Consider the following 26,872-nt stretch of genomic DNA (forward strand, 5'->3'; position numbering starts at 1 on the left):
ATATGTTTGGTAAATTAATCAGAATATCAAATAAACTAAGTACATTTAAACTTATTGGGTAAACTTTCACATGAATAAGTCCTTACCTGAGCGTTTCCAGTGAACAGTGTAGAGTCTTTAAACCACTACACAGCAGCTTCACTCCTGAATCATGCAGGTTGTTGTTGCTCAGGTCCAGCTCTCTCAGACTAGAGGACTGGGAGCTGAGGACTGAGGACAGAGCTTCACAGCTTTTCTTTGAGAGGTTACAACCACTCAGCCTGAAAAGGATATGTTTGGTAAATTAATCAGAATATCAAATAAACTAAGTACATTTAAACTTATTGGGTAAACTTTCACATGAATAAGTCCTTACCTGAGCGTTTCCAGTGAACAGTGTAGAGTCTTTAAACCACTACACAGCAGCTTCACTCCTGAATCATGCAGGTTGTTGTTGCTCAGGTCCAGCTCTCTCAGACTAGAGGACTGGGAGCTGAGGACTGAGGACAGAGCTTCACAGCTTCTCTCTGAGAGGTTACAACCACTCAGCCTGAAGAGGATTCAGAAGAACACAAATGAAAGCAATTACAAACTATAGTTGTTATTTCTGAATGAAGAGAACTACATTTGAACTGGATAGTTATGTGAGCACGTACAGAGCTTTGTTTGAAGCTTTGATCACAGGCAGCAGCCTCAGAAGAGCCTCCTCTGAAGCAGAGTATTTCTTCAGGTCAAACACGTCCAGATCTTTTTCTGATGACAGTAAGATGAAGACAAGAGCTGACCACTGAGCAGGAGACAGTTTATCTGTAGAGAGACGTCCTGATCTCAGGGACTGTTGGATCTCCTCCACTAGAGAACGATCATTCAGTTCATTCAGACAGTGGAACAGATTGATGCTTTTCTCTGCAGACAGATCCTCACTGATCTTCTCCTTGATGTACTTGACTGTTTTCTGATTAGTCTGTGAGCCACTTCCTGTGTGTGTCAGCAGACCTCGTATGAGATTCTGATTGGTCTCTAGAGAAAGACCAAGGAGGAAGCGGAGGAACAAGTCCAGGTGTCCATTAGGACTCTGTAAGGTCTGGTCCACAGCACTCTGATATAAATGTGTTGGGTCAGGTTTTTCTCTGAATTCTTTAGACCACCGGGATGTTTTTTGTTCTTCTGACATCAGATTGACTCCAGAGTTGATGAAGGTCAGATGGACATGAAGAGCAGCCAGAAACTCCTGAACACTCAGATGGATGAAGCAGAACACCTTGTCCTGGTACAGTCCTCTCTCCTCTTTAAAGATCTGTGTGAACACTCCTGAGTACACTGAGGCTGCTCTGATATCGATGCCACACTCTGTCAGGTCTGAGTCATAGAAGATCAGGTTTCCTTTCTGCAGCTGCTCAAAACCCAGTTTTCCCAGAGACTTAATCATCTTCCTGCTCTCTGGACTCCAGTGTGGATCTGTCTCAGCTCCTCCATCATACTTGATGTTCTTCAGTTTGGACTGAACCACCAGGAAGTGGATGTACATCTCAGTCAGGGTCTTGGGCAGCTCTCCTCCCTCTCTGGTCTTCAGCACATCCTCCAGAACTGTAGCAGTGATCCAGCAGAAGACTGGGATGTGGCACATGATGTGGAGGCTTCTGGATGTCTTGATGTGGGAGATGATTCTGTTGGCTTGCTCCTCATTTCTGAATCTCTTCATGAAGTACACCTCCTTCTGTGGGTCAGTGAACCCTCTGACCTCTGTCACCATGTCAACACACTCAGGAGGGATCTGATTGGCTGCTGCAGGTCTTGTAGTTATCCAGAGGTGAGCAGAGGGAAGCAGTTTCCCCCTGATGAGGTTAGTCAGCAGCACATCCACTGAGGTGGACTCTGTGACATCAGTCAGGGTCTCGTTGTTTTTAAAGTCCAGAGGAAGTCGACACTCATCCAGACCGTCAAAGATGAACACAACCTGGAACTCTTCAAACCTGCAGATTCCTGCTTCTTTGGTTTCAGGAAAGAAGTGATGAACAAGTTCCACCAAGCTGAACTTTTTCTTCTTCAGCACATTCAACTCTCTAAAAGTGAATGGTAATGTGAAGTGTATGTCCTGGTTGTCTTTGTCTTCAGCCCAGTCCAGAGTGAACTTCTGTGCTAAGACTGTTTTCCCGATGCCAGCCACTCCCTTTGTCATCACTGTTCTGATTGGTTCATCTCTTCCAGGTGAGACTTTAAAGATGTCTTCTTGTCTGATGGTTGTTTCTGGTCTGTGTGGTTTCCTGGATGCTGTTTCAATCTGTCTGACCTCGTGTTCATCATTGACCTCTCCAGTCCCTCCCTCTGTGATGTAGAGCTCTGTGTAGATCTGGTTCAGAAGGGTTGGGTTTCCTGCTTTAGCAATCCCCTCAAACACACACTGGAACTTCTCCTTCAGGTTAGATTTGAGTTTACGACGGCACTCTGCAGCGACTGTTACTGAAAAAAGAAAGAACTGAAATCAATGAACAGATTCTGATATAGATGACATGACTATCTGAGTTTGGAACTTTAAACCTCTTTGTCCTTTTTCTAAAATACTAAATCTGTTAAAATGTTCTTACTGCTCTGCAGACAGTCAGCCAGCTCCTCCTGCTTCATTCTCCTCAGGAAGTGGAGAGTGATCTTCAAAAATGCCTCTTTACAGCTTCTCCCCTGCTCTTCATCCTCACTCTGACTCTCTAAGCATTCTGGGTAATCTGGACTCAGGACCTTCTGGACTCTCTTCAGCTCGTTCTTCACAAAGGTGATGATGTTCTCCTCCAGCAGCTGGAACAGAAGGAGACACTGGATATTTAATATAAACTGGTAGAACTCAACATGTGGTTCATCTGTCAGTCTGAAGGTCAGCTGGTCTAAACAGAACAATAACTTAGAATTAAATTATTGTAATGGTAGTGTATTAATTAACAGTGTGTTGAACACACCATAAAGATGGAGTCCAGGTCTGTTGGATTCTGCTGGTCTGATTGATCTCTGTGAACGTTGGAGCTCTCCTGTTGAACTCTGTGACAGGACATATTACACAAGAAAACAACAGGATATATATAATGAAACTCTGAGCCAAGATATGATTCTTTGAACAACATAGTCAGAACATTTACTTCATTTTTAATTCTTACCTCCATTAGTGCATTTCCATAGGATCCTGTTTGTGCATGTGTGTATATTTCAGCCTATGTGTGTGTTGCATGATAAACAGAGAGTAAAAATCCCTTGCGGGGATCAATAAAGTAAATCTTAAGAAAGATTCTGTGGTTAGTAACTGAGATTTACAGATAGCAACATGCAGTAATATGATCTCACAGAGAGAGGGAGAGAGAGGTAGAGAGAGAGATAGGAGCTCAAGGTGCCAGTTCCCCCAGTAGTCTAAGCCTATAGCAGCATAACTAGGAGCTGGTCTACACCTGTGCCAGCCCTAACTTTAAGATTTATCAAAAATTAAAGTTTTAATCTATTCTTAAAATACAGAGTGTGTCTGCCCCCTGGACCCCGGCTGGAAGATGATTCCAGAGGAGAGGAGCCTGATAACTGAAGGCTTTACTTCCCATAGTACATTTAGAGACTGTAGGTACCACAGGCAGGCCTGATAACTGAAGGCTTTACCTCCCATAGTACATTTAGAGGCTGTAGGTATCACAGGCAGGCCTGATAATTGAAGGCTTTACCTCCCGTAGTACATTTAGAGACTGTAGGTATCACAGGCAGGCCTGATAACTGAAGGCTCTACCTCCCATCAGGGGTGCAAACTTGTCACCTTACGGCAAAATTTGTCGTTTTGGATCCCAAATAGGTCATTTGTGTGATTCATATAGATCTGCAATAAAAATATTTGGAGGGAGGAGGGCGAGCACAGTCCCGCGAACGTCGAGTGGTTTCATACTGATTGCGGTCAGAGCGGTCTGATTGCTCAACATGGCCTGAAGAAAGTACTTCCGGGCCCTGCAGCCAATCATTTCAAACGAACCCGTCCATGTTGTTACAAAAATCTTAGAGGTGCGCGGCTGGGCGCTCAGACCCTCTGTGGACCATTCTCGCGCCGACCGCGATTGCGCAATATCGCCGCGCCAACCGCAAGAAGCATGAAACCTGAGTCAATGAGCCGCAATGTGCAGCACATGGCTAATTTACATAACGTTATTTTCCCCTGACTGTGGAAAGATTCGAAGTCTGGCTAGCAAGCCAGCCTTTCTGTTAAACATGCTGTCTGATCATATTCACTGTTTGGTAGACAGAGGTAAAGATGTTGAGAGAAATGCGTGCTAGCTTGAAGGTAACTTCATACAGCTTTCTGGTTCATTATTATCTCAGACAACATTAAAGTGACAGCTGGTCAACACATGTAATAAGAGAGGGAATATAAACTTAATGAAAACCAGCAGGAGCAAAACATCAGGTTAATATATTGATAATGTTACATATTTTATGATAGAAGATATGCGAAGATATTGTCATACTTGATGACTGTATTATGATGTTCTCTCAGACTCTTGCCCTGAGAGCTACTTGCATGGTGACTGCCCTTCACATCAGCCCTTAGTAGAACATGGTAAGCCCTGTTCTGCAAATTCATCCCATTTATAAAAAGGGACTGAAGGTTGGGTGCACGGGTTTTTCATGTTTCACTGAAACTTTATCAAAAAGTTAGAAGAGAACATAGATATCGACAAGCAATTATGTTTTTCTTATTGTTTGCACTGCTTCTTCAGTAGGTCTGAAGGATAAAATTGTCTGTAAATTCACATTTTAAAGCTGATATTTAAGAAAAAAAATCTTCCTGGTCTTTATGTTATTATGAAGCGTGTTAAGTTTACAAACAGGCGAACGAGAGAGAGAGAGAGAGAAAGAGAGAGAGAGAGAGAAAGAGAGAGAGAGAGAAAGAGAGAGAGAAAGAGAGAGAGAGAGAAAGAGAGAGAGAAAGAGAGAGAGAGAGAAAGAGAGAGAGAGAGACGCACAGTCGAGTCCGCGTCTGCACATCAGAGAACAACACAGAGAACATGACAGCTACTTTGTGTCTTATATTGAGTCATGTTAGTCAGATACAGCCATGTTACTCTGGATTTCTCCATAATGAAGGCTGTCAGCGTTGTGTACCCGCGTGCTTGTGCTCGTGCATGAAGTGGACCGTATTGAAGCACACCTCTCCGAAGTGTGCCAAAGCCAAGGAAGTGTACCGTGCCTGAGCACGATACGGAGCGGTCACACTCACCAAATGAACTGGACTTTAGCGTTGAAGTACGGATGGCCAGTGTGAAAGTGTCCTTAGAGACTGTAGGTACAGGTAAGGTAGGTAAGAAAACTAAATGAAGCTGATGAGGAAAATGAAGACAGGTGAGTAGAGTAGAAGGGAAGGTGTGGGCTATTGAAACCTAGAAGAGAAGGAGGTGAATTCTGAGGACCTCTGGTGGAGAAGTAGGAGAAACAGGAGAAAAGTACGAGTCCTGGGAGAGGTGAACATGGACTGAAGACTGAGAGTGATGTAAATGGCTGAGGATGAAAGAGTGAGCCTACAGAAAAGCAGAACAGAGCTCTTTGTCAATTTCAGATCTCACCTTCCATCAGCAGGACGTCCATCTTTAAAGTTAATAAGGTGACTCATAGACCAGTCACTCTTCATGGACACACAGCTGGGTCCAGGAGAGTCTGGTCTCTGTTCCTGCATCCTGATACAAAAAAACAAATATTATTAGTTACTGTGAGCAGCAGATGAGACAGTGATGATGATGATGATGATGATGATGATGATGATGATGATGATGATGAAGGAGGAGAGATGTGAGTGCTGAGCTGTGACATGGAGAAGAGTCATGGACAGTTAGAGATCCTCACCTCAGAGCTTCATGTTCCTCACACAGAGAGGTTTTAGAGGGAGGGACTCCCTCCTCTGTGTCCTCACACTGATCCATAGCAGAGCGCCCCCTGCTGGGAGAGCTGCACTCTGAGAAGAATGATCAATAAAGAGTTATTACATCTTCATATAAAACTTCATCAGAATCTTCACAGTTAAACTTGTCCTCCATGGAGCTTGACTGGGACAAAAATAAGCAGTCCTGTATTTGGACTGGACCCTCCAATCTGTCCTGTGATCCATGAACACACCATCCTTTCAGCCCCTTGATATGCAAACACTGCAGTATCCCCCAAAACCACCATGAAGCTTTTGACTGACTTCCTGGTGATCACACACTTCTCTCCCCTCCACCTGTGGCTGCATGTTAATACTACTGCTGCAGAAGAATATGTTAAAACTAGGGATGCATCGATTATGGATATGACTTCCAGATTATAGTCTGTGTAGGAGCCATGTTTAGGAGAATGAAGAGTAAGACACAAATTGTTCCAGCAGGTGTCACCTTTGGGTTAAGGTGATACTCTTTATAGGTAGGAACTTTCACTTGGTTTTCAGGTGTTGCTGGACGGAGAGCACATACACTGTTTTGACCGCTATGCCATGCTATGAGGTAACACAGAGTGAGCGTTAATCTTTGAGTCGAAATTTCGTCCGTCTGTCTGTATGAAGAAATGTATGATGTCATTAATAAACATTCTTATGGTTCTTCAGGGTTTAACTTCTCACCCTCACTACTGTTTTCTTATCTATAAGGATCTGAATGCTCTGTCATTTCTCCTCTCCTCCCGCTTACATGGCGGGCACAGTGAGTGTGAGCCCGAGAGAGTGGACCCCCTCCCTCCTCCCGTTCCTCTTTCAGTGTAGAAGTGGTTTCCTGATGTTGACTCACTTCCTTTAATCCAAAGAGGAAGGGGGAGGGGGGGCAGCTTTATGTCTACCTAGCTCCACCAACCAATGAACAGCTGTGCCTGCTTTAGGGGCCGGGTGTTAAAAGTTAACGTTATCAGTCACAAGGTGCGTCGGCCCTTCATGAAAATACGTGGTTTGTCAGATAGTCAGTCCAGCCCTGATCGTACACATGAACACATCTGGAATAAAAATGTGCTCATATATCAGATTACAGTCCAACACTCACACTGTGTAGTTTAACTTCTAATATCTTAACAACAGAAGTCAAAGTGATCCAACTTTACTCTGAGAAATGTCTCAAAGCTGAACTGAGACGTAGAACTAAGTACTTTGGTACTTTGACTGCAGACTGTGAACACTTCCTGAACATCACACTCACTCTTTCATGATTGGTGTGTTTGACACATGAAGAATAAAAGCTGACAGTGGCTCAGTGTGACTCATGTTTCAGCTCCTCTCATGTGTCAGAGCTGCAGTTTGATTTACACTGAACTCACTCAGAGACCCTCAGTCCTGTCTGAAGAGGACAGACTCCCCTTCCTCACTCTGCTCTCTGTTCTGTTAGCATTTTAGCATGTTAGCATAGCCTGTGTGCTAACTGAGAGTCATCTTTAGGCCTATCCCTGTTCTTCTACTGTCATAAGAGAAGCTAGTGAACATGGTGGCTAACTGTTAGCTTACAGCTCTTTTGACACTTAAATTAAACAGAGAGTCTTAACAACAGTGAAAAGAGTCTCTTACCTTCAACCAGAGGATTATAATATTTTACAGGACTCTGCCTTCAACACGGAGAACAGATCTGTGTCACAACTGGAGGAAGTGAAAGTTAAAAGTCCCGTCAACAGGAAAAACCACAGAATGTTTATCACCATAGCAACGGGGTTTCAAATGACACTGCCCACATTTCTTATAAATCAAAGTTTTATTCAACATGTAATAAAACACTGAAAGTGATCTTGAACCTTCAGCCAAACGTGTCTCACTGCAGCTGTAGAATCACTGCTGGCTGATACTGGCACTCCACACGGCTTCAATGTGGGGTTGAGTTTCATTGTAGCAGCCCTCAACAACAACAACAACAACAACAACAACAACAACAACAACAACGAGGTGAATAAAGATGTCCACCTGTTGAACTCCACGCTTCCTCCTGTTATTCTAGTGGCAGTGTAACAACAAAAAATGCCACTTGAGGGAATCCAAAGTCATTTCCAACTCATGGTGTGTAAAAAAGGGAAAGTCCACCGTTGATTATATTTGAAAGTTTTATTTCAACGATCTTAAAGAACACCAACAAAAAGACAGGTGTATAGACAAAACGAGCTCGCAAACATAAACAAAGACTAGGATCCAGACATCTTCACACTCCCACGGTTGAAAAACAGTGTGGCTTTCACTAATTCCCTATCCCCCTTCACCTGTGTCTCCCTTTTCTCCCTACCTGTGGCTGTACTAATTACCACGTCAAGAAACATCATGTATAGGATAGCAAAAAAAAAATGTATAGGTCCATTACCAAGATTACCAGATGTTATCTGTGTGCAACAAACATGGTTGAAAAGTCACTTAGATTTCAGAATTAACAATTACTCTGCTGTTAGGTGTGATGGGGGAGGGGGGAGGAGAATGTGCTACATTTATTAAAGGAAATCTTTCATTCAGAGCGGTTAGTAAAGGGAGAGAGGGAGGATTCATACTCATAGAAATGTGGACGGATGTAGGACAGACAACTATTATCAATTATTATAATAAAACTAGAGCTCATCAAATGAAAGCAAATACAGGGACAGACTAAAAACCATGTGGTCTGGAGTGGAGATTTGAACTCACACAGCACATTGTGGGGAGGGAAAAGACGGATACTAAATAATAGAGCAACTTTAGGAAGACAGTCACTTGGTATGTATAAATGATGGTAGAGGAACACAAACAAATATTCATACAGGAAACAGTTCAGCACTAGATCTGATGCTGGTTTCAAGAGAATTGGCAGGAATATGTGAGTGGAAAATATGGGAAGAAACAACAGTTGGAAGTGACCCGTTTTCCAATATTTTAGAAAATATATGTTGATAGAGAGGTAAAGGAGGAGGAACGAGAGGAACAGTGAGTATTCAGTAAAGATAAATGAGATCACTTTCAGGATGTGAAAGGGGAAGTGGGGAAATAGACATCACTCGAGACATAGAAGAGGTAATTGAGTAGTTTTTTGTGTACTTTTACTTTTAAAGTAGATTTTAAAATCTGTACTTTTACTTTTACTTTAGTAGGATTTTTTTTAAGTATTTCACATTTTAAATCCCATCCGTTACTGAGTAATGGCTGAGGCTCCTCCACTGTTAGGACCGGAAATACACGCAAACAATTTCAAAATAAAACCAGGCGGCACTTCAGGTTTAACGTTTCATTCATTTAAAACTAATTTACGGGAATTCACACAAAATACTTCAATATAAAACTGAGGAGTTACATCCATTTGAAACGTTTTAGTCATTTATTTATATGAACATAAATACATTTAACGAATATAAATAAATGTAACTCATTACTCAACATCCTCTTTTTTACAATCTCTAATTTATTCGGTTAAGACGAGAGATGAACAGCAGAGTGAATTAGTGCAGAGAAAAATGCTCATCGAGTCTGCAGTTAAGGCTCTCTTCTTGGAAAAACAACTCATACAAAATTCCTTCTTTAAATATTAAAGTGAAGCATAGAAGTGCAAGAAGCCTTATTTAATATTTTTTAGGACAAAATAAAATAAGCTGATATGTCTAACTAAACTGAAGGATGACATTAATGACATTAAAGCCAATAAATAAATAATTAAAGCAATGTGGGGATGCATGAAGGCAGGCATAGTTAGTCACTATTCATGTTTACAATAAGTCATGATGTCATGACATTAATATATATAATAGGCCTATTTATCATGTTTCATTCTGTTGACATATTTCACAACAGGAAGTTCTCCTGCACTCCTTCATAAAGTCATGATTTCACTCTTAGACTGTACAGCGGCACTATTGTCTGAATATAGTTTAACTTTTATTTGTCATCATAGTTTGAGCTTACCTCGTGCATTTTAATTTGATATGTGGGAAAAGACACTACCATTGTAATAAAACCTGCTGATAAAGGAGGTGCTATTTGTATTTTAAAACGGGCTAACTATATAAATGAAGTGGAGCGACAGTTGTCAGATCCCGTTTGCTATGAAAAGACAGACAAAGACCCAATCGCGTGAGATTTCTCCCAAAGCTCCCTGTCTCTCACACACCCCTGAGACCGGTCTTTCCCTCTTTCCCTCTTTCCCTCTTTCCCTCTGTCAAAAGCCATAAAAGTGCAGAAAACAGCAAAATATAAAAGCAAATATTGATCATTTTATTGCAGAGTTTGTGTGTACATTTTGGCCATGAAGGTGTCCATAAAAAAGAATAATGCAATCAAATAAATGTTGTTGCTACTCTTTGACATATCAAAGACTCTAATCACCATTCAACTAATAACATTGCGTTTAAAGGGTTACAATTCAGAAAATAATTGAATGTTTTGAGCAAGTCGAAAGTTGTTTAACTTTAACTAACGCAGCAGAAAAATATAAAAACATTTTAGGAGGGCACAATGTTCCAGCAGTGGTGTTGTTTTACCTTTATATGCTGTAGAAGAAGCTCGTCACGAGGCAGGATACTGCTCGCCACTGTGGCGGCGATAAGCATGAAGAACTCCAAACTCTGTACACTTCCCTGACAAAGTCAGTTAAATTAGAATGATTACAGCCAAAAATGAAAAACACTGATAAACGGATACGAAGCAGCAAAGATATATTCCAATACCGTTTAATTCCTGGATACACCACAAAGCATCATCTCTGACTTAAAATAAAACTTGTAAACTAAAAGTGGTACCAAATGTGTTTTTATTTTATCAATATTTCAGCTCTTGTTTTCTTGCTGTCAATTTTCAGATATTTGTTTGAATCTTAAACACGTTAAAAAAACATTTATTGTTTTAATCTCGTAAATTTACAACTTTAATCTCGTAAATTTACGATTTTATTAACGTAAATTTACGATTTTATTAACGTAAATTTACAAGTTTAATCTCGAAATTAAAAAAATAATAATAATTTAACGTGGCCCTCATCCTCCGTCGTACACTTCTATATCATAAAATGGGTTTTTCATGAAAGACACACCTTCTCAAAGACATAACCCTTGTGCCCTCCTCAAATGTATTTATATTTTTCTGCTGCGTTACGCTGTAATAAATGATTCCGTAGTCATGTATATTTTACTTAATATATCTGATAAAATGCATTAAATATAAATGCGTCCTTGATTTTGTGACAATTGTTTAAGTAACTTTCATACAAAAATGTTTGAGATAGTATCTGCTGATTTTGGTTACATTAAATATAATCTTTATGTGTATGTAATTCTAAATCAAGAGTGAATCCAACTCAATAGAATTAGTCAGTTTTTAATTGACAAGCACTTCCTGTTATTTTGCGCCTTTTTTCTTCTTTTGAATTCAGCAGGCTCTCATCTGGTCACAAGACATAAAGAAAGTGTGGATGACTGGTGCCCCTTTCCCTCCATTTAACTCATCGATTTAATTTGGTTGACAAAGGTAAGGAGAGTTATTTTATACTGTAATGTTTATGACTTGTGGGTGTATGCTACGTTACAAAACAAAATTAGCAAGAAAAGTAATACAGAGAGACAGAGACACAGTAGCGGCGGAAAGGTAAATTATGCATGTTATGTTAGGCTATAGTGTGATGGTATTACGCAACGATATCAGAAAGATATCACGAGTAGTTACACTGAGAAAACCACAAGCTTTATTTTGAAAGTTGCTGAAGAGGAAAGAGGAATCGCTCGCGCGGGGAGGGATGTAAACAACATGGTCGTAGTTTTCTCATTCAGCAGGTAAAGGTACGATAACGTGTTGAAAAATGCGAGGAGAGAAATTGGCAATGCAACGACAGTGTCTTGAACCGTAATTTTTCAGCACAGCCGATCATGACAGATTTGAGTTTCGTGAACTGACGACCACGCTCCATTAAAAAACACAAAATTTATCACGACCGAGAGCTGTTAGCCCAGAGCTGCTAAATCACACATTGACTGTGACTGTGTCTGTGATACTCGTGCAAGCTCTCACGCATTCCTTTTTTTTCACGTGCTGAAAAGCATAAATTGCTCCTCTTTATTTAATCCTCTCTAATTTACAGTATTTCCTCACTCGCTGCTTGCTGACACCGAGCTGTCACTAGCAGGCTACACTACATTTTTACAGTTTCCCTCTGTGTTCATTCTATTATTGATTATGCAAAGAAGATGTCTTACTTATTTTTTTTGAACTATGCATTAACTACTTAATAATTAGAGCTACTTACTTATTTTTTAGATACGTTGATAAGGTAATTCAAAGTGAATTTGTGAATGTTGTTAAAAACTATACTTTTGTCATACATGAAACATGCAGGATAAAGTAATCCTAGGAGGTTAACCCACTACATTAAGAATATATATTCACTCGTGGAAGTTTAGTTTTAAAGTGCAAACACTTTTCATAGGCTGAACTGGGTTCTTTCTCTCTCTGCCTTTGCTAGTTGTGATAAAAAATATCTATTGATTTTAATCAATGTAAAAATTGTTTTTACAAATCCGTCTTCCTTATATTTAATGTAACCAAAATAAGCAGATACTATCTCAAACATTTTTGTATGAAAGTTACTTAAACAATTGCCACAAAATCAAGAAAGCATTTTTATTTAATACATTTTATCAGATATATTAAGTAAAATATACATGACTACGGAATCATTTATTACAGCGTAACGCAGCAGAAAAATATAAATACATTTGAGTAAAATGCAACATTGATGGTTAAGACTAAAGAAGTCTTATCCTAATTCTAATTTAAAATGAGATGCAACGTTTTTCATCAAACTCATTGAGTATATTATGAGCATTAGGACAAGAATTTCTACATTTCATCCAGAATTCATGTTTAGAATAGAACTAAAGAGACAAAGAGAACACTTCCAGAAGAATTCTGAAAATCAAATTATAACTTTTACTAGCCCTTCAATACAAGCTATAGTACACATGTAATTGAGAGGGTGATGTTTTTATATTCAAATAAGAGCAAAGGCACATCTCTAATTTAAATTTTTCTGTATTATCTTCTAGGTGTCTCCAGATGAGATGGCGGTGTAAAATCTGTGGATTCATAGCGACGACAAGGGGTGATCTTCTGACCCATTACAGACTACAGCACAGGACATTTGAAATTGGAAATCCGGTACCTTGTCTTGTTCATGATTGTCCATGCTCCTTTAAAACTTTGAATGCCCTACGCACACATCTTTCAAGATATCATCCAGAAGATGAAACTAGAGGGCCAGGAGTCATCTTCTGTTTTACATGTTTAATTTGCTCAACTCAACATCCCTCTAAAAAAGAATATTTTCTTCACCTTGGTAATCACCTGAGGAGATATGAAACTGTAGAGTGTGTTTTTGTTGGATGCACATCTTTTGTTGGCATCATCTTCTGTATGTTAAAGGCTGCTTGAAATGCTGTACCTTTAATAAAGTCTGATAAAAAGTGTTACTTTCGTCAAGCATTAAATGTCATTGTATCTTACTTAAGTAATATTTATTCTGTATTTTCTGATCGACTAATTCTAACCTCACACTAAAATGTAGGTCATAACGCGAACATGTTTGTAATTGCCAAGAAATTATTATATTTATATTTTAATTAATTTTATTAAGGAAAATAAAAAAATGCATTGAATATAAAGATTAGTATTACTCAATTATATATCATTTATATATCAAATTTAATTATTTATATCAGTACCTTTTACTAATTTAGACATTTCTATTATTGATATCTACTTAATATTTTTGCTTAAATTTGGTTAATTTATTTTTGTGCTTTATTTGAATCTACTCAATTTAAACAAGTAATTCTAAAGGGTCTGATTTGAGGAATATTAACTCAACTTTTAACATAGTTAGATTAAATTAATAATATTGCGTGCAATCTGTTGCCTCAATTTTATAGAGTAGTTATGGTGTATCTTTTTTTTTTTTACAGTGTAGTTAAAGTTAAACAACTTTCGACTTGCTCAAAACATTCAATTATTTTCTGAATTGTAACCCTTTAAATGCAAGGTTATTAGTTGAATGATGATTAGAGTCTTGGATATGTGACAAACTAGTAACAAAGTTGATTTGATTGCATTAGTCTTTTCTATTTAACCTCTGGACACCTTGGTTGCCAAAATGTACTCACAAAATCTGCAATAGAATGATCAATATTTGCTTTTGTATTTTGCTGTTTTCTACACTTTCTATGAGCTTCTTGTTGTGCAGATCTTGTTTTTACTAAGCAGTCTTTGTTTTTCCTTTTTTTTTTTTTGTTTCTCAACAATAGTCAAAGAGCCAATTTCTTCTGTCGTTGTCAGATGCTTCACAGGAGGCTTTGCCCGAGAACAGGTACTTAACTTTATTTGGATGCATTTCTTTGTTTCTTCTATTTTGTAAAATATTTGTATTAATATTTTGTGTTCACTCTATATTATAAAATGCCCATTGTTTCAAAAATGCTCATCTTCTCTCTCCAGATGCAATCATAAAACAATTAACCGGTTTCCAACGGTGGCGCTGCTCTGTAGCGACCCGGGCTGCCTCGTGCTAAGAACCCAAAGTATTTATATACTTAATAATGTTATCGTTTTATGTTTGATGTGAAGGATGATGTTGATGTTTTTATGGCTGCAGCACGGGTGAAGAGCTGAAGACAAATTTCTCACTTTGTGAGACAATAAAGTTAATCCTGTCCCCTGCTATCCCTCGGCCATCTGTGACCACTTCTACTCCCTGCACTGTTTGATATTGTTTGTTCTGTTAAACTAGTTATTTGTATTTATTTATATGAAATATTAGAGTTATTACCATTTTATTCATGTTTGTTTAGAAGTATTTTTTAAATAAATTCTGTTGAATATAAAGATGTATGAATGTTTTCATTAAGTCTATGAATATTGTCTTTGATGGTTAAACTCTGCAATATAAGGGGCAACCGCTGAAATCTGCATAAATACAAATTTCTTGCAATAAATTCTGACTACAGCGATGTGATTGTTGCAAATCCTTTCATTGGGATAACAATGCAACTGAATTCACTTGCACAGCCCTATAGCCTACCCTGACCTATGTTTTAATTCTGTTCTTTTAAAGGAGGATTATTATGATTCCAAAGAGGTGGAGAATCTCAAGTCCCTGGAAGAAATACGACTGCAGACTTTCACTTTAAACTTGAAAAATACGGAACTTAAGACTGGTAAGAGACCACGTAGGTGCTCAGAGTGCAGTAAAAGATTTAACGTAAAAGGAATCTTGACCAGACACATGATGATTTCACACTGGAGAAAAACCCTTCAGCTGCTCTCAATGTGAGAAAGTATTTACCCATAAGGTCAGTCTGACATGTCACATGTCAATTCACAGAGGGGAGAAACCCTTCAGTTAACCTTTTTGCAGTAAAGCATTTTAACAAAAAGCCAACACATTTTATTTCATACAGGAGAGAAACCCTACAGCTGCTCTCAGTGTGGTAAAAGGTTTAGTTTTGAGGGAAATCTGACCAAACACATGATGATTCACACTGGAGAGAAACAATATCGCTGCTGTCACTGTGAGAAAAGATTTACCCATAAGGCTAGTCTGACATATCACATGGCAATTCACAGAGAGAAATCCCTTAGATGCTCTGAGTGTGGTAAAACAATTTAGACAAAAGGGGGGTCTGAAGTCACACATGTTAGATCACAGGAGAGAAAGCCTTCAGCTGCTCTGTTTGCAGTAAAGGTTTTTCCCAAAGAGGAAATCTGACCAGACACATGTTAGTCCACACTGGAGAGAAATGTTAATCCTTTGCAATGGTAAAACTGATCCAGAGGAATCCAAGTTAACAACATCACTAATTTGTATTCATAAGTATGTATTGACTAACAGATGTATAAGTGCAGTTATAAAGGGATATAAGACAATTCTGTTGACAGAAATCTGTCTCTACTTTTTTGACATTGATGTTTTGTTGCTGACATATGAACCAGTAAGTTGGGAGCAGCTATGACGTTTGAATTGAAAGGGTTTATATGAAACAGTTACAGTGTAAGGATCCTTCTTCTCTCCTGATATCTTCTCTTCTTTCTGTCACTCTGTTTCCTTGGAGGTCTCTGTGTTGGGTAGCACAAGTTCTTCAGACAGCTCATGTGTAACCTTGTAATAAATAAACTGATGTAGAGTGAGAAAGACTTTCATCTACTTGTGTTATTTTGTGTCGAGTGTCTAAAGTGTCATTATTGTCTAGATTGTTCTTTTCTAGTAGTGGCTTGATGACTGCTGTTTTCAGGGCCTGTGGGAAGACACCTGAGAGACAAGTTTACCATTTGTAACAGATCTGGAGCCATGACTCCTCCTCCTGCTGCCAATATCAAGACAGCAGGAGGAGGACTTTAATTGTTTAATTGTCACTTGTTTTTTATTGGTGAGATCAGAACAATACAGACATTAAAGAAGGGGGTCCATTGTTTTTCTGTAATGTAGAACATTTAACCGCCATTACCACCCCCACCCCCCATTATCACACCCCCCAACCATGAAACAGACCAGCTGGACAGAGTGAACAGAGTCAGCTGATCTTCAGTCAGCAGTGTTTCTCAGACCGACAGACCACACAGAGACACTGAAGAACCAGGAGACCAGAACCCAAACCCAGGATAGAGAGGTTCAGTGAATGTGGTGTTGAAGGTGTGGAGGTGGATCAGTGTGTCAGAGGAGACTCTGTAGAAGGACAGAGAGCCAGCAGGACAGTCCACATACACTGCTACTCTGTTAGAGACAGAGGAGGAGGAGGAGGAGGAGGAAGAGGAGGAGGAGGAGGACGAGGAAGAGGAGGAGGAGATCTTTGTTTCTCTGTTATTGTGATAGACAAAGTAAACTCCATCAGAGCAGCTCAGACTCCAGGACTGATCATTAAATCCAAACCAACATTCATTCATGTCTCCTCTCCTTCTGATTCCTCTGTAACTCACTGATACATCAACCTCTCCTCTCCACTTGACCTCCCAGTAACAGCGACCAGTCAGACCAGTCCTACACAGCAGCTGAGACCACCAGTTATCAAATCTGTCTGGATGATCAGGATATGACTGAAACTCCTCCACACGTGTCACCTTCCTGTTGTTGTCAGACAGTTTGAGGTTTCTGTTCACTGTGTTTGTGTCCAGTTCCAGCTCACAGGCGTCTGATGGAGAGAACGAGACACAACACAGCTGCAGGTTATCATCTGTTCATTCATCAACAACTTTACTGACACTTACTGATAAGGGTGTAAAGGTACACGTACTCGGACCGGACCGTTTCAGTACAGGACTGATCCGAGTACGTGCGGAACAAAAGTGATTTAATCTGTGTTCCCACACGGACCGCAAAGCAGAAGCACACCTCAGGGTGGAGGAAGGCTGCAGCTGCTGGTATGGGACACAGCTTTTAGTTAGTAACTTGTAAAAAAGTTCAAACATAAACTGTGCAAACTGTGCAGATTAGTAGTTCCTCGAGTCCTGTTGGTCTGGACAGTTGCATATAACCGGGATGGAGTTCTTTTTACAGACTTACTCTTAAGTTTTGTTTTCATTTTCAGCGATGATCCCGCTCAAACTAAGAGCAAAAGGGGAGGGGGAGACGCGTCTGTGTGGGAGCATAACCTGCAGCAGAGACGTGCTGTCAGGGGAGGCAGGTGAGGCTCGTCATCATCAAAAGTAAAAAACAAATAATCATTAAATCAAATAAATATTAATATTTTTCTACTGATCTGTGTTATAAATGTTATTTCTGTACGATTCCAAAAATGTTCAATAATTTTCATGATCAAAATCTCTGAATTTGCATATTTCCAGCCGGCTCCGATGCGAGGTGAGGAAGTGATGAGTTGTGCCTCATCCCAGATTGCGCAATCCCTCACAAACTGGGTCGAGCGTATGCCTTTTGCTTTCTTACTGTTTGTCACCAATGTAATGTTTGTAGACACTTCTATTATACGTCCTCACTTTCCATAGAATAAGTAATGTATTTCACATGTTTTTAACATATTTAGTCTAATTTAAAATAAAACCGCACTGAAAAAGCATGAGGTGAGGCAGCTGTCTCACCTGAAGGGGACGTGCGTCAGGTTGCGTGAAGCTCATAAGACCAAGAGTTTATGCTTGGTTTGATGGTCGCTCCTCTTCTATGCAGAATTTTTTATATAAAAAATTTGGCTCTGATTGCAAAAATGGAAAAGGAAGATTATATATCTAAGCTTAAAGATTTCTCAAAACTGGACTTTCAATCAAAACGTGAAGTGATAAATAATGAAGACTTTTAAAACTAAAAGAAGTTAAGGAGGACTTTTACAACAAAGTCACAGATATTTTAGTCCAGAAGGATAGGTGAAAAGACTTTGTTTACAAGTAAAGGTAAGACCATGAATACACCGCAGTATATGCCTACTTTTATTTTTATTGAATGAGTCTGAATTGTGGAATTGCAATGGAAAAAACATTTCTGAGGCGCTATAAATGTAACGTTCTTCCTTTGCCAAATATGCACCTTCCCTCTATGTGTGTGTAAATAATGCTGATATGAGATATGAAACACAACCAGTAGTCAATGTGCAAGCTGCCAATTGAATGGTGAATTTAAGCTACTCTATAAATGGGTTCATATATTTGTAAATCTGACTCTGAAAAAGTCAGTGCCTCACCAGCCACGAACCTCGCCGCACGTCACTGACCTGCAGCATGATAGAATGAACACCTCCCTCCCCATTCCCACAATAATGGACAAAGAGACGTTGACAAGACGAGAGTAGTGTGCCGTTGTTGTTCAGCGGACATCGGGTACGTTACAGGCAACACTTATTAAACAACTTATTAAAGCACTTGAAAAGGCACCACGCGAACGTAAACATCACTGCAACTAGGAAAAAACAGACAGCCTTTTGCTAATAATTCTAAACGGGCCAAAGCCATAAAAAATGCCATTGAAGTTCTTATATCGACAGAGGGAAATATTAATAGTTCTGAAACTACACTGTCCCAGATGTGATTAGGTTTATTATGTGCTCAAAGGGCATTCAAAAAAGTGTTTCCTTCATAAACTAAAAGGTGTCAGTGTAATTAAAAAGAAATATTTTTACATATAGGCTATATTAATGACTTCATTTCATTCTAAAATACTTTATTTCATTCATATCTTTTATTTATTGGAGACTCTTTTGGTTGAAGGAAGCAACATAAGTTTTTTTTTGTTTTTTTTTTACAATGTTTAATTTAAAATGTTATTAAAAAGTTACCTGAGCAGGTGTACAAGTCTGAACTGTCGATGCTGCACTTAGTCCAATGTGAAAAAGGGAAATTATAAATGTTCCTAATAAAGAAAAAAAAGCGTTGCATCAGGTCCCTTTACTGTAGTGAAAATGTACCAAACCAAAGCTTCAAAACTGAGAACTGTACCGAACTGAAATGTTTGTGTACCGTTACACCCCTACTTACTGAGAGTCAATCAAACTTACAGTTCATATTCAGCACTGAATGATGTTTGACAGCACTGAAATGTAATAATCCACTTCTAATCAAGTTCAAATGGAGTTACCATGGCAGCCAGGAAGAATGGAGATCCAAATCAACAAACACATGCAGTGAATAAAGTCTGACTAATCAAAGTGCAGCACAAAGAATCTATGAACCATCTGCTGTCTCCAACTGTTCTGTCCTCAGAGGTCACATTCAGCACAAACAGGAGCCTCATTTCCACTTTCACTGTCACACACAATGTGATGGCAGCAGGAGTGTGCCACGTCCCTTTGTCCTGTCTAACTACTTTTAAACTGTGTTTCTGAAGTCATGGAGACCATTTCTTTTCCATCAATCTAGGCTCTACAACATACATGTTTTTGTTTTAATGTAAATTTAACTGGACTGGATGAACAGATCGAAATCTTAAGAAACAGATGACATCTCAGTCCTTGTGAGTTTTTCTCTGCTTGTCTAAGGTGTAGGCCACGCCGTCCCGACCTCACCTGGCCACCTGGCGGCCTGCAGCTGACTTGTGTATTGTTGTTGGATGTTCCTGCTGGCCTGTACTATGGTGATCGTGGACTTTGCTGTGTGCCTTACTGTCTGCACAGCCAGAAGACGAGGAGGAGAGCTAGCTTATGTCTCTAAAGATATTCTGTTTCTATTTCATCACTGAATTCACGTCTGGATGTTTTTGAGGAGAGAACTTGATGTTGGAGACTCTGCATATTTACATGTTTATGAAAATGAACGTCAAATCAAAAATGATTTCTGCTGTTTTTAAAGTTGATGAGCTCCACGAGCTCGACTACGAGCAGCCGGCCAGCAGCCAACATCAAAATGTGAAATGTCACAAAAACTGCATGTTGTAAAATATACATTTCTGTTGGATGTGATGAATGGTGATTTTCTATTCACTGGATTATCACTTTTATTTCAGTTTACAGTTTTTATTTAATATTTAAACTCTCATGAGTTTCCATCACCCTCACTTTTATCATCACTTTGTGTTACTTCCAGCCCTCATCCTGTTGTAGCTTGAAAGGTTTAATCATAACAGAAACACAATCTGGACAGCAGCAGGCACAAACCAATAGTTATCTAACCTCTGAATTTAGCCAAGTCATAAGATCATGTTCTGATACACAAGACACACACACACACACACACACACACACACACACACACACACACACACACACACACACACACACACACACACACACTCTTTCCTGTTAAGAGACCAGTTGTCTGTCCAGGAAACTTCTAGGAAATGGTCTTCATATAGCACACATGTTGTAGTTGCTCAGTGTGTTGATTGCCCATAAAAGGATGATTGGGATGTTATAAAAGTTCCGGTTGAGCGAGGACGCTGGCGTGTATGTCGCCGCTTCACGATCCGTGACAAAAATGGTGTTTCTTTTGTGCTAACTAACAGTCTGCAAACAGATCGACTTTGCTGCTGCTTTCAGTTTGTGTAAACTGACAGCTACTCACCATCTATGACGATCAGCTGTTAGCTTCTCGCACAGCTATCAGGATATCCTCACCAGTCTGTGATCACTGGACCCTCGCCTGCCTTATTGGTGGACCGTCCTTCTTCGTCGGCCACGTCGGCTCCCTACCTGGCTTGGACCCGTCGCCCTGCGCCACCTGTTGACTACCGCTGGCTGCCGCTTCCCCCCTACTCTGGCTCGGCTGCTGGCGGCGAAGAGGCCTGCCTGACAACCAGACTGCCGGCTGCTGCTCTCCTGCTCAGATTGTGTCCAGACGGGTCCCCCGTCTGCCACAAAATTGGTCCTTTCCTTATCCTGGTTTGGCTCTCATTCCTGCGGTTTTCCTGACCCCGGCTGGCGCCCGGTAGCTTGCGGCTTTCAGCCTGCGGTACTACTAACATACTCCGCTCTGCAACTCCAGAATCTCGCCTGCCACTTCTCTCCGGACAACCTTGCTTCCATTAAATCTTTCGGACTCCTGCACCGTCCTCACTACGTGCATAGGGCTGCCCGATGCAAGTTTGTTTACACTGACCATGCTATCCCCACTGTAGTGTCTGACCGGCGCCATCATCACAACAAATCACACGTGCACACCAGAAACCTGATACCTGTTGTTGTGTGTGTTGACAGAACCACTCCTCTCTCCCCCTCTGCTTCAGAATACACCACCGCCTCATTTATGCTGCAGAATGCTCGCTCCCTTAACAACAAAGCAAACCTATTTCACTAAATATCAAACTTTACTGACAGATCCACGTCATCACAATCATTCAAAGCGATGGTTATATTTAGGCTTTCATGAAAGGCGCTATATAAATCTAAGTTATTGTTATTAACTTCGCCGAGAGAAATAAACAAATCCTCTATTCACAAGCCATAGTCTCTGTCTGATTGTTCAAGAGCATTTACTCTTTTACACTCCAACATGTGCTGCTGTGTTCTGATGAAGAGATATGAAAATACACTCACACATCCTCGGATCAGGCTTCAGTCTGTGCAGTCCACTATGGTCCAACCTGGAGGAAGAAACCAGATCAGAATCTATTTCATACATCTTCATTTAAATCCAGCATCAGACAAGAAGCAGAGTTCATCATTCAGAAACAGTGAGACAGCTTCTGTGTGTCTGTCTGTACCTCAGTGTCTCCAGTCTGCAGTGTGGATCCTCCAGTCCAGCAGACAGCAGCTTCTCTCCTCGTTCTCCTGGATGATTGTAGCTCAGGTCCAGATGTCTCAGGGGGGAGGAGCTTAGAGCTGAGGCCAGAGACGCACAACCTTCTCCTGTGATCATACAACCTGACAGACTACACACACACACACACACACACACACACACACACACACACACACACACACACACACACACACACACACACACACACACACAACATGCTTAACATCCATTGGTCCATTCTTCTCTGTTTTACCAGTAACATCCCGTCTTAACCATGCAGCTGAACAGAATAGACTTCATAATCTGATACTAATCAATATTTACTCTGGTGACAAATAGTGAAGGTAAAACAGAGCGTGAGATAAACACACAGACTGCTTTGACATCAGCAGTGATGTAGAAACAGTTCTGAACTGTTTCATCTGAAATAAAGATTCTTTAGTTCTTTATGTTCCAAACATTATCCATGGTTTGTTTGTTGGTGGGGAAAGAACTTCATATTTAACTTTCTTTATTCCAGTCCAGCTTCCTCAGATTAAAAGACTGAGAGCTATAGAACGAGCTCAGAGCTTTACAGCTTTAATGTGGTAACATACAGTAAAACTTTAAACCACCACCAAGGCCCATTTAATAAATGATTCATCAAGAAAACGTGATCTTAGAGGACTAAACTGGATCAGATGCACACTAACCTGAGAGTGTCCAGTCTACAGAGGGGACTCTTTAATCCAGTAGACAGCAGCTTCACTCCTGAATCATGCAGGTTGTTGTTGCTCAGGTCCAGCTCTCTCAGACTAGAGGACTGGGAGCTGAGGACTGAAGACAGAGCTTCACAGCTTCTCTCTGAGAGGTTACAACCTCTCAGCCTGAAGAGGATTCAGAAGAACACAAATGAAAGCAATTACAAACTATAGTTGTTATTTCTGAATGAAGAGAACTACATTTGAACTGGATAGTTATGTGAGCACGTACAGAGCTTTGTTTGAAGCTTTGATCACAGGCAGCAGCCTCAGAAGAGCCTCCTCTGAAGCAGAGTATTTCTTCAGGTCAAACACGTCCAGATCTTTTTCTGATGACAGTAAGATGAAGACCAGAGCTGACCACTGAGCAGGAGACAGTTTATCTGTAGAGAGACGTCCTGATCTCAGGGACTGTTGGATCTCCTCCACTAGAGAACGATCATTCAGTTCATTCAGACAGTGGAACAGATTGATGCTTTTCTCTGCAGACAGATCCTCACTGATCTTCTTCTTGATGTACTTGACTGTTTTCTGATTAGTCTTTGAGCCACTTCCTGTGTGTGTCAGCAGACCTCGTATGAGATTCTGATTGGTCTCTAGAGAAAGACCGAGGAGGAAGCGGAGGAACAAGTCCAGCTGTCCATTAGGACTCTGTAAGGCCTGGTCCACAGCACTCTGATATAAAAGTGTTGGGTTAGGTTTTTCTCTGAATACTTTAGACCACCAGGATGTTGTCTGTTCTTTTGACATCAGATTGACTCCAGAGTTGATGAAGGTCAGATGGACATGAAGAGCAGCCAGAAACTCCTGAACACTCAGATGGATGAAGCAGAACACCTTGTCCTGGTACAGTCCTCTCTCCTCTTTAAAGATCTGTGTGAACACTCCTGAGTACACTGAGGCTGCTCTGATATCGATGCCACACTCTGTCAGGTCTGAGTCATAGAAGATCAGGTTTCCTTTCTGCAACTGCTCAAAAGCCAGTTTTCCCAGAGACTCAATCATCTTCCTGCTCTTTTTATTCCAGTGTGGATCTGTCTCAGCTCCTCCATCATATTTGATGTTCTTCAGTTTGGACTGAACCACCAGGAAGTGGATGTACATCTCAGTCAGGGTCTTGGGCAGCTCTCCTCCCTCTCTGGTCTTCAGCACATCCTCCAGAACTGTAGCAGTGATCCAGCAGAAGACTGGGATGTGGCACATGATGTGGAGGCTTCTGGATGTCTTGATGTGGGAGATGATTCTGTTGTCTTGCTCCTCATTTCTGAACCTCTTCCTGAAGTACTCTTCCTTCTGTGGGTCAGTGAACCCTCTGACCTCTGTCACCATGTCAACACACTCAGGAGGGATCTGATTGGCTGCTGCAGGTCTTGTAGTTATCCAGAGGTGAGCAGAGGGAAGCAGTTTCCCCCTGATGAGGTTAGTCAGCAGCACATCCACTGAGGTGGACTCTGTGACATCAGTCAGGGTCTCGTTGTTTTTAAAGTCCAGAGGAAGTCGACACTCATCCAGACCGTCAAAGATGAACACAACCTGGAACTCTTCAAACCTGCAGATTCCTGCTTCTTTGGTTTCAGGAAAGAAGTGATGAACAAGTTCCACCAAGCTGAACTTTTTCTCTTTCAGCACATTCAGCTCTCTGAAAGTGAATGGAAATGTGAAGTGTATGTCCTGGTTGTCTTTATCTTCAGCCCAGTCCAGAGTGAACTTCTGTGTTAAGATTGTTTTCCCGATGCCAGCCACTCCCTTTGTCATCACTGTTCTGATTGGTTCATCTCTTCCAGGTGAGACTTTAAAGATGTCTTCTTGTCTGATGGTTGTTTCTGGTCTGTGTGGTTTCCTGGATGCTGTTTCAATCTGTCTGACCTCGTGTTCATCATTGACCTCTCCAGTTCCTCCCTCTGTGATGTAGAGCTCTGTGTAGATCTGGTTCAGAAGGGTTGGGTTTCCTGCTTTAGCAATCCCCTCAAACACACACTGGAACTTCTTCTTCAGGTTAAATTTGAGTTTTTGTTGGCACACTGCACCAAATGTTCCTGAATAAAGAAAGAACTGAAATCAATGAACAGATCCTGATATAGATCACATGACTATCTGAGTTTGGAACTTTAAACCTGTTTGTCCTTTTTCTAAAATACTAAATCTGTTAAAATGTTCTTACTGCTCTGCAGACAGTCAGCCAGCTCCTCCTGCTTCATTCTCCTCAGGAAGTGCAGAGTGATCTTCAAAAATGCCTCTTTACAGCTTCTCCCCTGCTCTTCATCCTCACTCTGACTCTCTAAGCATTCTGGGTAATCTGGACTCAGAACCCTGTGGACTCTCTTCAGCTCGTTCTTCACAAAGGTGATGATATTCTCCTCCAGCAGCTGGAACAGAAGGAGACACTGGATATTTAATATAAACTGGTAGAACTCAACATGTGGTTCATCTGTCAGTCTGAAGGTCAGCTGGTCTAAACAGAACAATAACTTAGAATTAAATTATTGTAATGGTAGTATATTAATTAACAGTGTGTTGAACACACCATAAAGATGGAGTCCAGGTCTGTTGGATTCTGCTGGTCTGGTTGATCTCTGTGAACGTTGGAGCTCTCCTGTTGAACTCTGTGACAGGACATATTACACAAGAAAACAACAGGATATATATAATGAAACTCTGAGCAAAGATATGAGTCTTTAAACAACAGAGACATAACATTAACTTGATTTTTAATTCTCACCTTCCATCAGCAGGACGTCCATCTTTAAAGTCAATAAAGCGACCCTTAGACTGGTCACTCTTTATGGACACACAGCTGGGTCCAGGAGAGTCTGGTCTCTGTCTCAACATCCTGATACAAACAAACAAACAAAGATCATTTTAATCAGATTGTTCCAGTTTAAAGTTAACAGAAGTCGACTTAAACATAATCACAGCTCAGAAAGATGCTGTGGTTTGTTACTGAGATTTACAAATAGCAACATGCAGTAATATGATCTCACAGAGAGAGGGAGAGAGAGAGAGAGAGAGAGAGGAAGGGAGGGAGATAGGAGCTCAAGGTGCCAGTTCCCCCGGTAGTCTAAGCCTAGCAGTATAACTAGGAGCTGGTCTACACCTGTGTCAGCCCTAACTATAAGATTTATCAAAAAGGAAAGTTTTAATTCTATTCTTAAAAATACCGAGTGTGTCTGCCTTCCAGACCCCGGCTGGAAGATGATTCCAGAGGAGAGGAGCCCGATAACTGAAGGCTGAACTGTGCACCTCGGACATTGAGCTTCTGGCTGTCTCCCTTCGCACTTTCTATCTCCCCAGAGAATTTCCTCAGCTTTTTCTCATCCTGGTTTACATCCATCCCAGAGCTAACGCAGCCACAGCCACTGAACACATCACAAACTTATTAAATAAACTGGAACTCATATCACCGGACTCTCCCAAATTCATCTTGGGCGATTTCAACCATTGCTCTCCTGAAAATGCACTAAAAGGCTACCAGCAGTACATTACATGCAGCACCTGCCTGAGGAAGACACTGGATAAATGCTATGGTTCAGCTCCTAACGCATACAGATCTGTTGCTCTCCCCCCTCTTGGCTCTGCTGACCACCATGCCGTCCTGCTTGCTCCAGAATGCACTCCTGTCATAAAGAGGGTTAAGAAAGTTGTTAAGAACATCGAGCAGTGGACCAACGAAAACATTCTTACACTACAACTATAAAAACTGCCAAGCTCAAGTACAAGAACAAAGTGGAGGAAAAATTCACACAGGGGAACCTCCTCACAGCTTGGCAGGGCCTCAAAAACATGGCTGCTGTGAACACTGCTGCTACCAACATCAAAACCATCGAGGTTGCAGACAGCAGCTCTTCTTCTCTCCCCAACGATCTCAACTCATTCTACACCAGATTCGAGAAGGACAACACCACACAGCTGGAAGAAACAGTGTCCATGCTCAAGCCCAGTGACTCTGCACTCACCTTCAGCAGAGAGGATGTGGTGAGAGCAGCTCACCTGGTCCAGACAACATCAGTGGCCGCATCCTGAAGCACTGTGCCGAGCAGCTAGGGGGCGTGTTTCA

General features: G+C 40.8%; 4 protein-coding genes across 4 annotated transcripts in view; 1 reads left to right on the forward strand and 3 right to left on the reverse strand.

Annotated features, from left to right (window-relative positions):
* LOC136181190 (NLR family CARD domain-containing protein 3-like) overlaps window positions 1-3,203 on the reverse strand; it is a 92,936-nt gene extending 89,733 nt beyond the window's left edge. Inside the window, exons 1-5 of the mRNA XM_065961785.1 lie at window positions 2,928-3,203; window positions 2,565-2,769; window positions 636-2,439; window positions 356-529; window positions 87-260 (exon numbers count right to left, since the gene is read on the reverse strand). Of these exons, the coding sequence (XP_065817857.1) occupies window positions 87-260; window positions 356-529; window positions 636-2,439; window positions 2,565-2,769; window positions 2,928-3,128 (2,558 nt within the window). The 5' untranslated portion in view covers window positions 3,129-3,203. The remainder of the gene's footprint in view (window positions 1-86; window positions 261-355; window positions 530-635; window positions 2,440-2,564; window positions 2,770-2,927) is intronic.
* LOC136181104 (NLR family CARD domain-containing protein 3-like) overlaps window positions 1-26,872 on the reverse strand; it is a 724,139-nt gene that overhangs the window by 642,697 nt on the left and 54,570 nt on the right. The window contains exon 3 of the mRNA XM_065961446.1: window positions 5,553-5,663. Within this exon, the coding sequence (XP_065817518.1) occupies window positions 5,553-5,663 (111 nt within the window). The remainder of the gene's footprint in view (window positions 1-5,552; window positions 5,664-26,872) is intronic.
* Window positions 1-26,872, forward strand: part of LOC136181112 (protein NLRC3-like) — a 693,514-nt gene that overhangs the window by 505,065 nt on the left and 161,577 nt on the right. The gene's annotated exons all lie outside the window — the stretch shown is intronic.
* LOC136181137 (NLR family CARD domain-containing protein 3-like) lies at window positions 21,983-24,848 on the reverse strand. The gene is made up of 3 exons (XM_065961571.1): window positions 23,051-24,848; window positions 22,771-22,944; window positions 21,983-22,208 (listed from the first exon to the last, which is right to left on the reverse strand). The coding sequence occupies exons 1-3, from the start codon at window positions 24,571-24,573 to the stop codon at window positions 21,998-22,000; spliced, it is 1,908 nt and encodes a 635-aa protein (XP_065817643.1). The 5' UTR covers window positions 24,574-24,848; the 3' UTR covers window positions 21,983-21,997.

This window comes from Labrus bergylta, chromosome 2 (genome assembly GCF_963930695.1).
Source record: "Labrus bergylta chromosome 2, fLabBer1.1, whole genome shotgun sequence".
In the NCBI taxonomy this organism is placed as follows: Eukaryota; Metazoa; Chordata; class Actinopteri; order Labriformes; family Labridae; genus Labrus; species Labrus bergylta.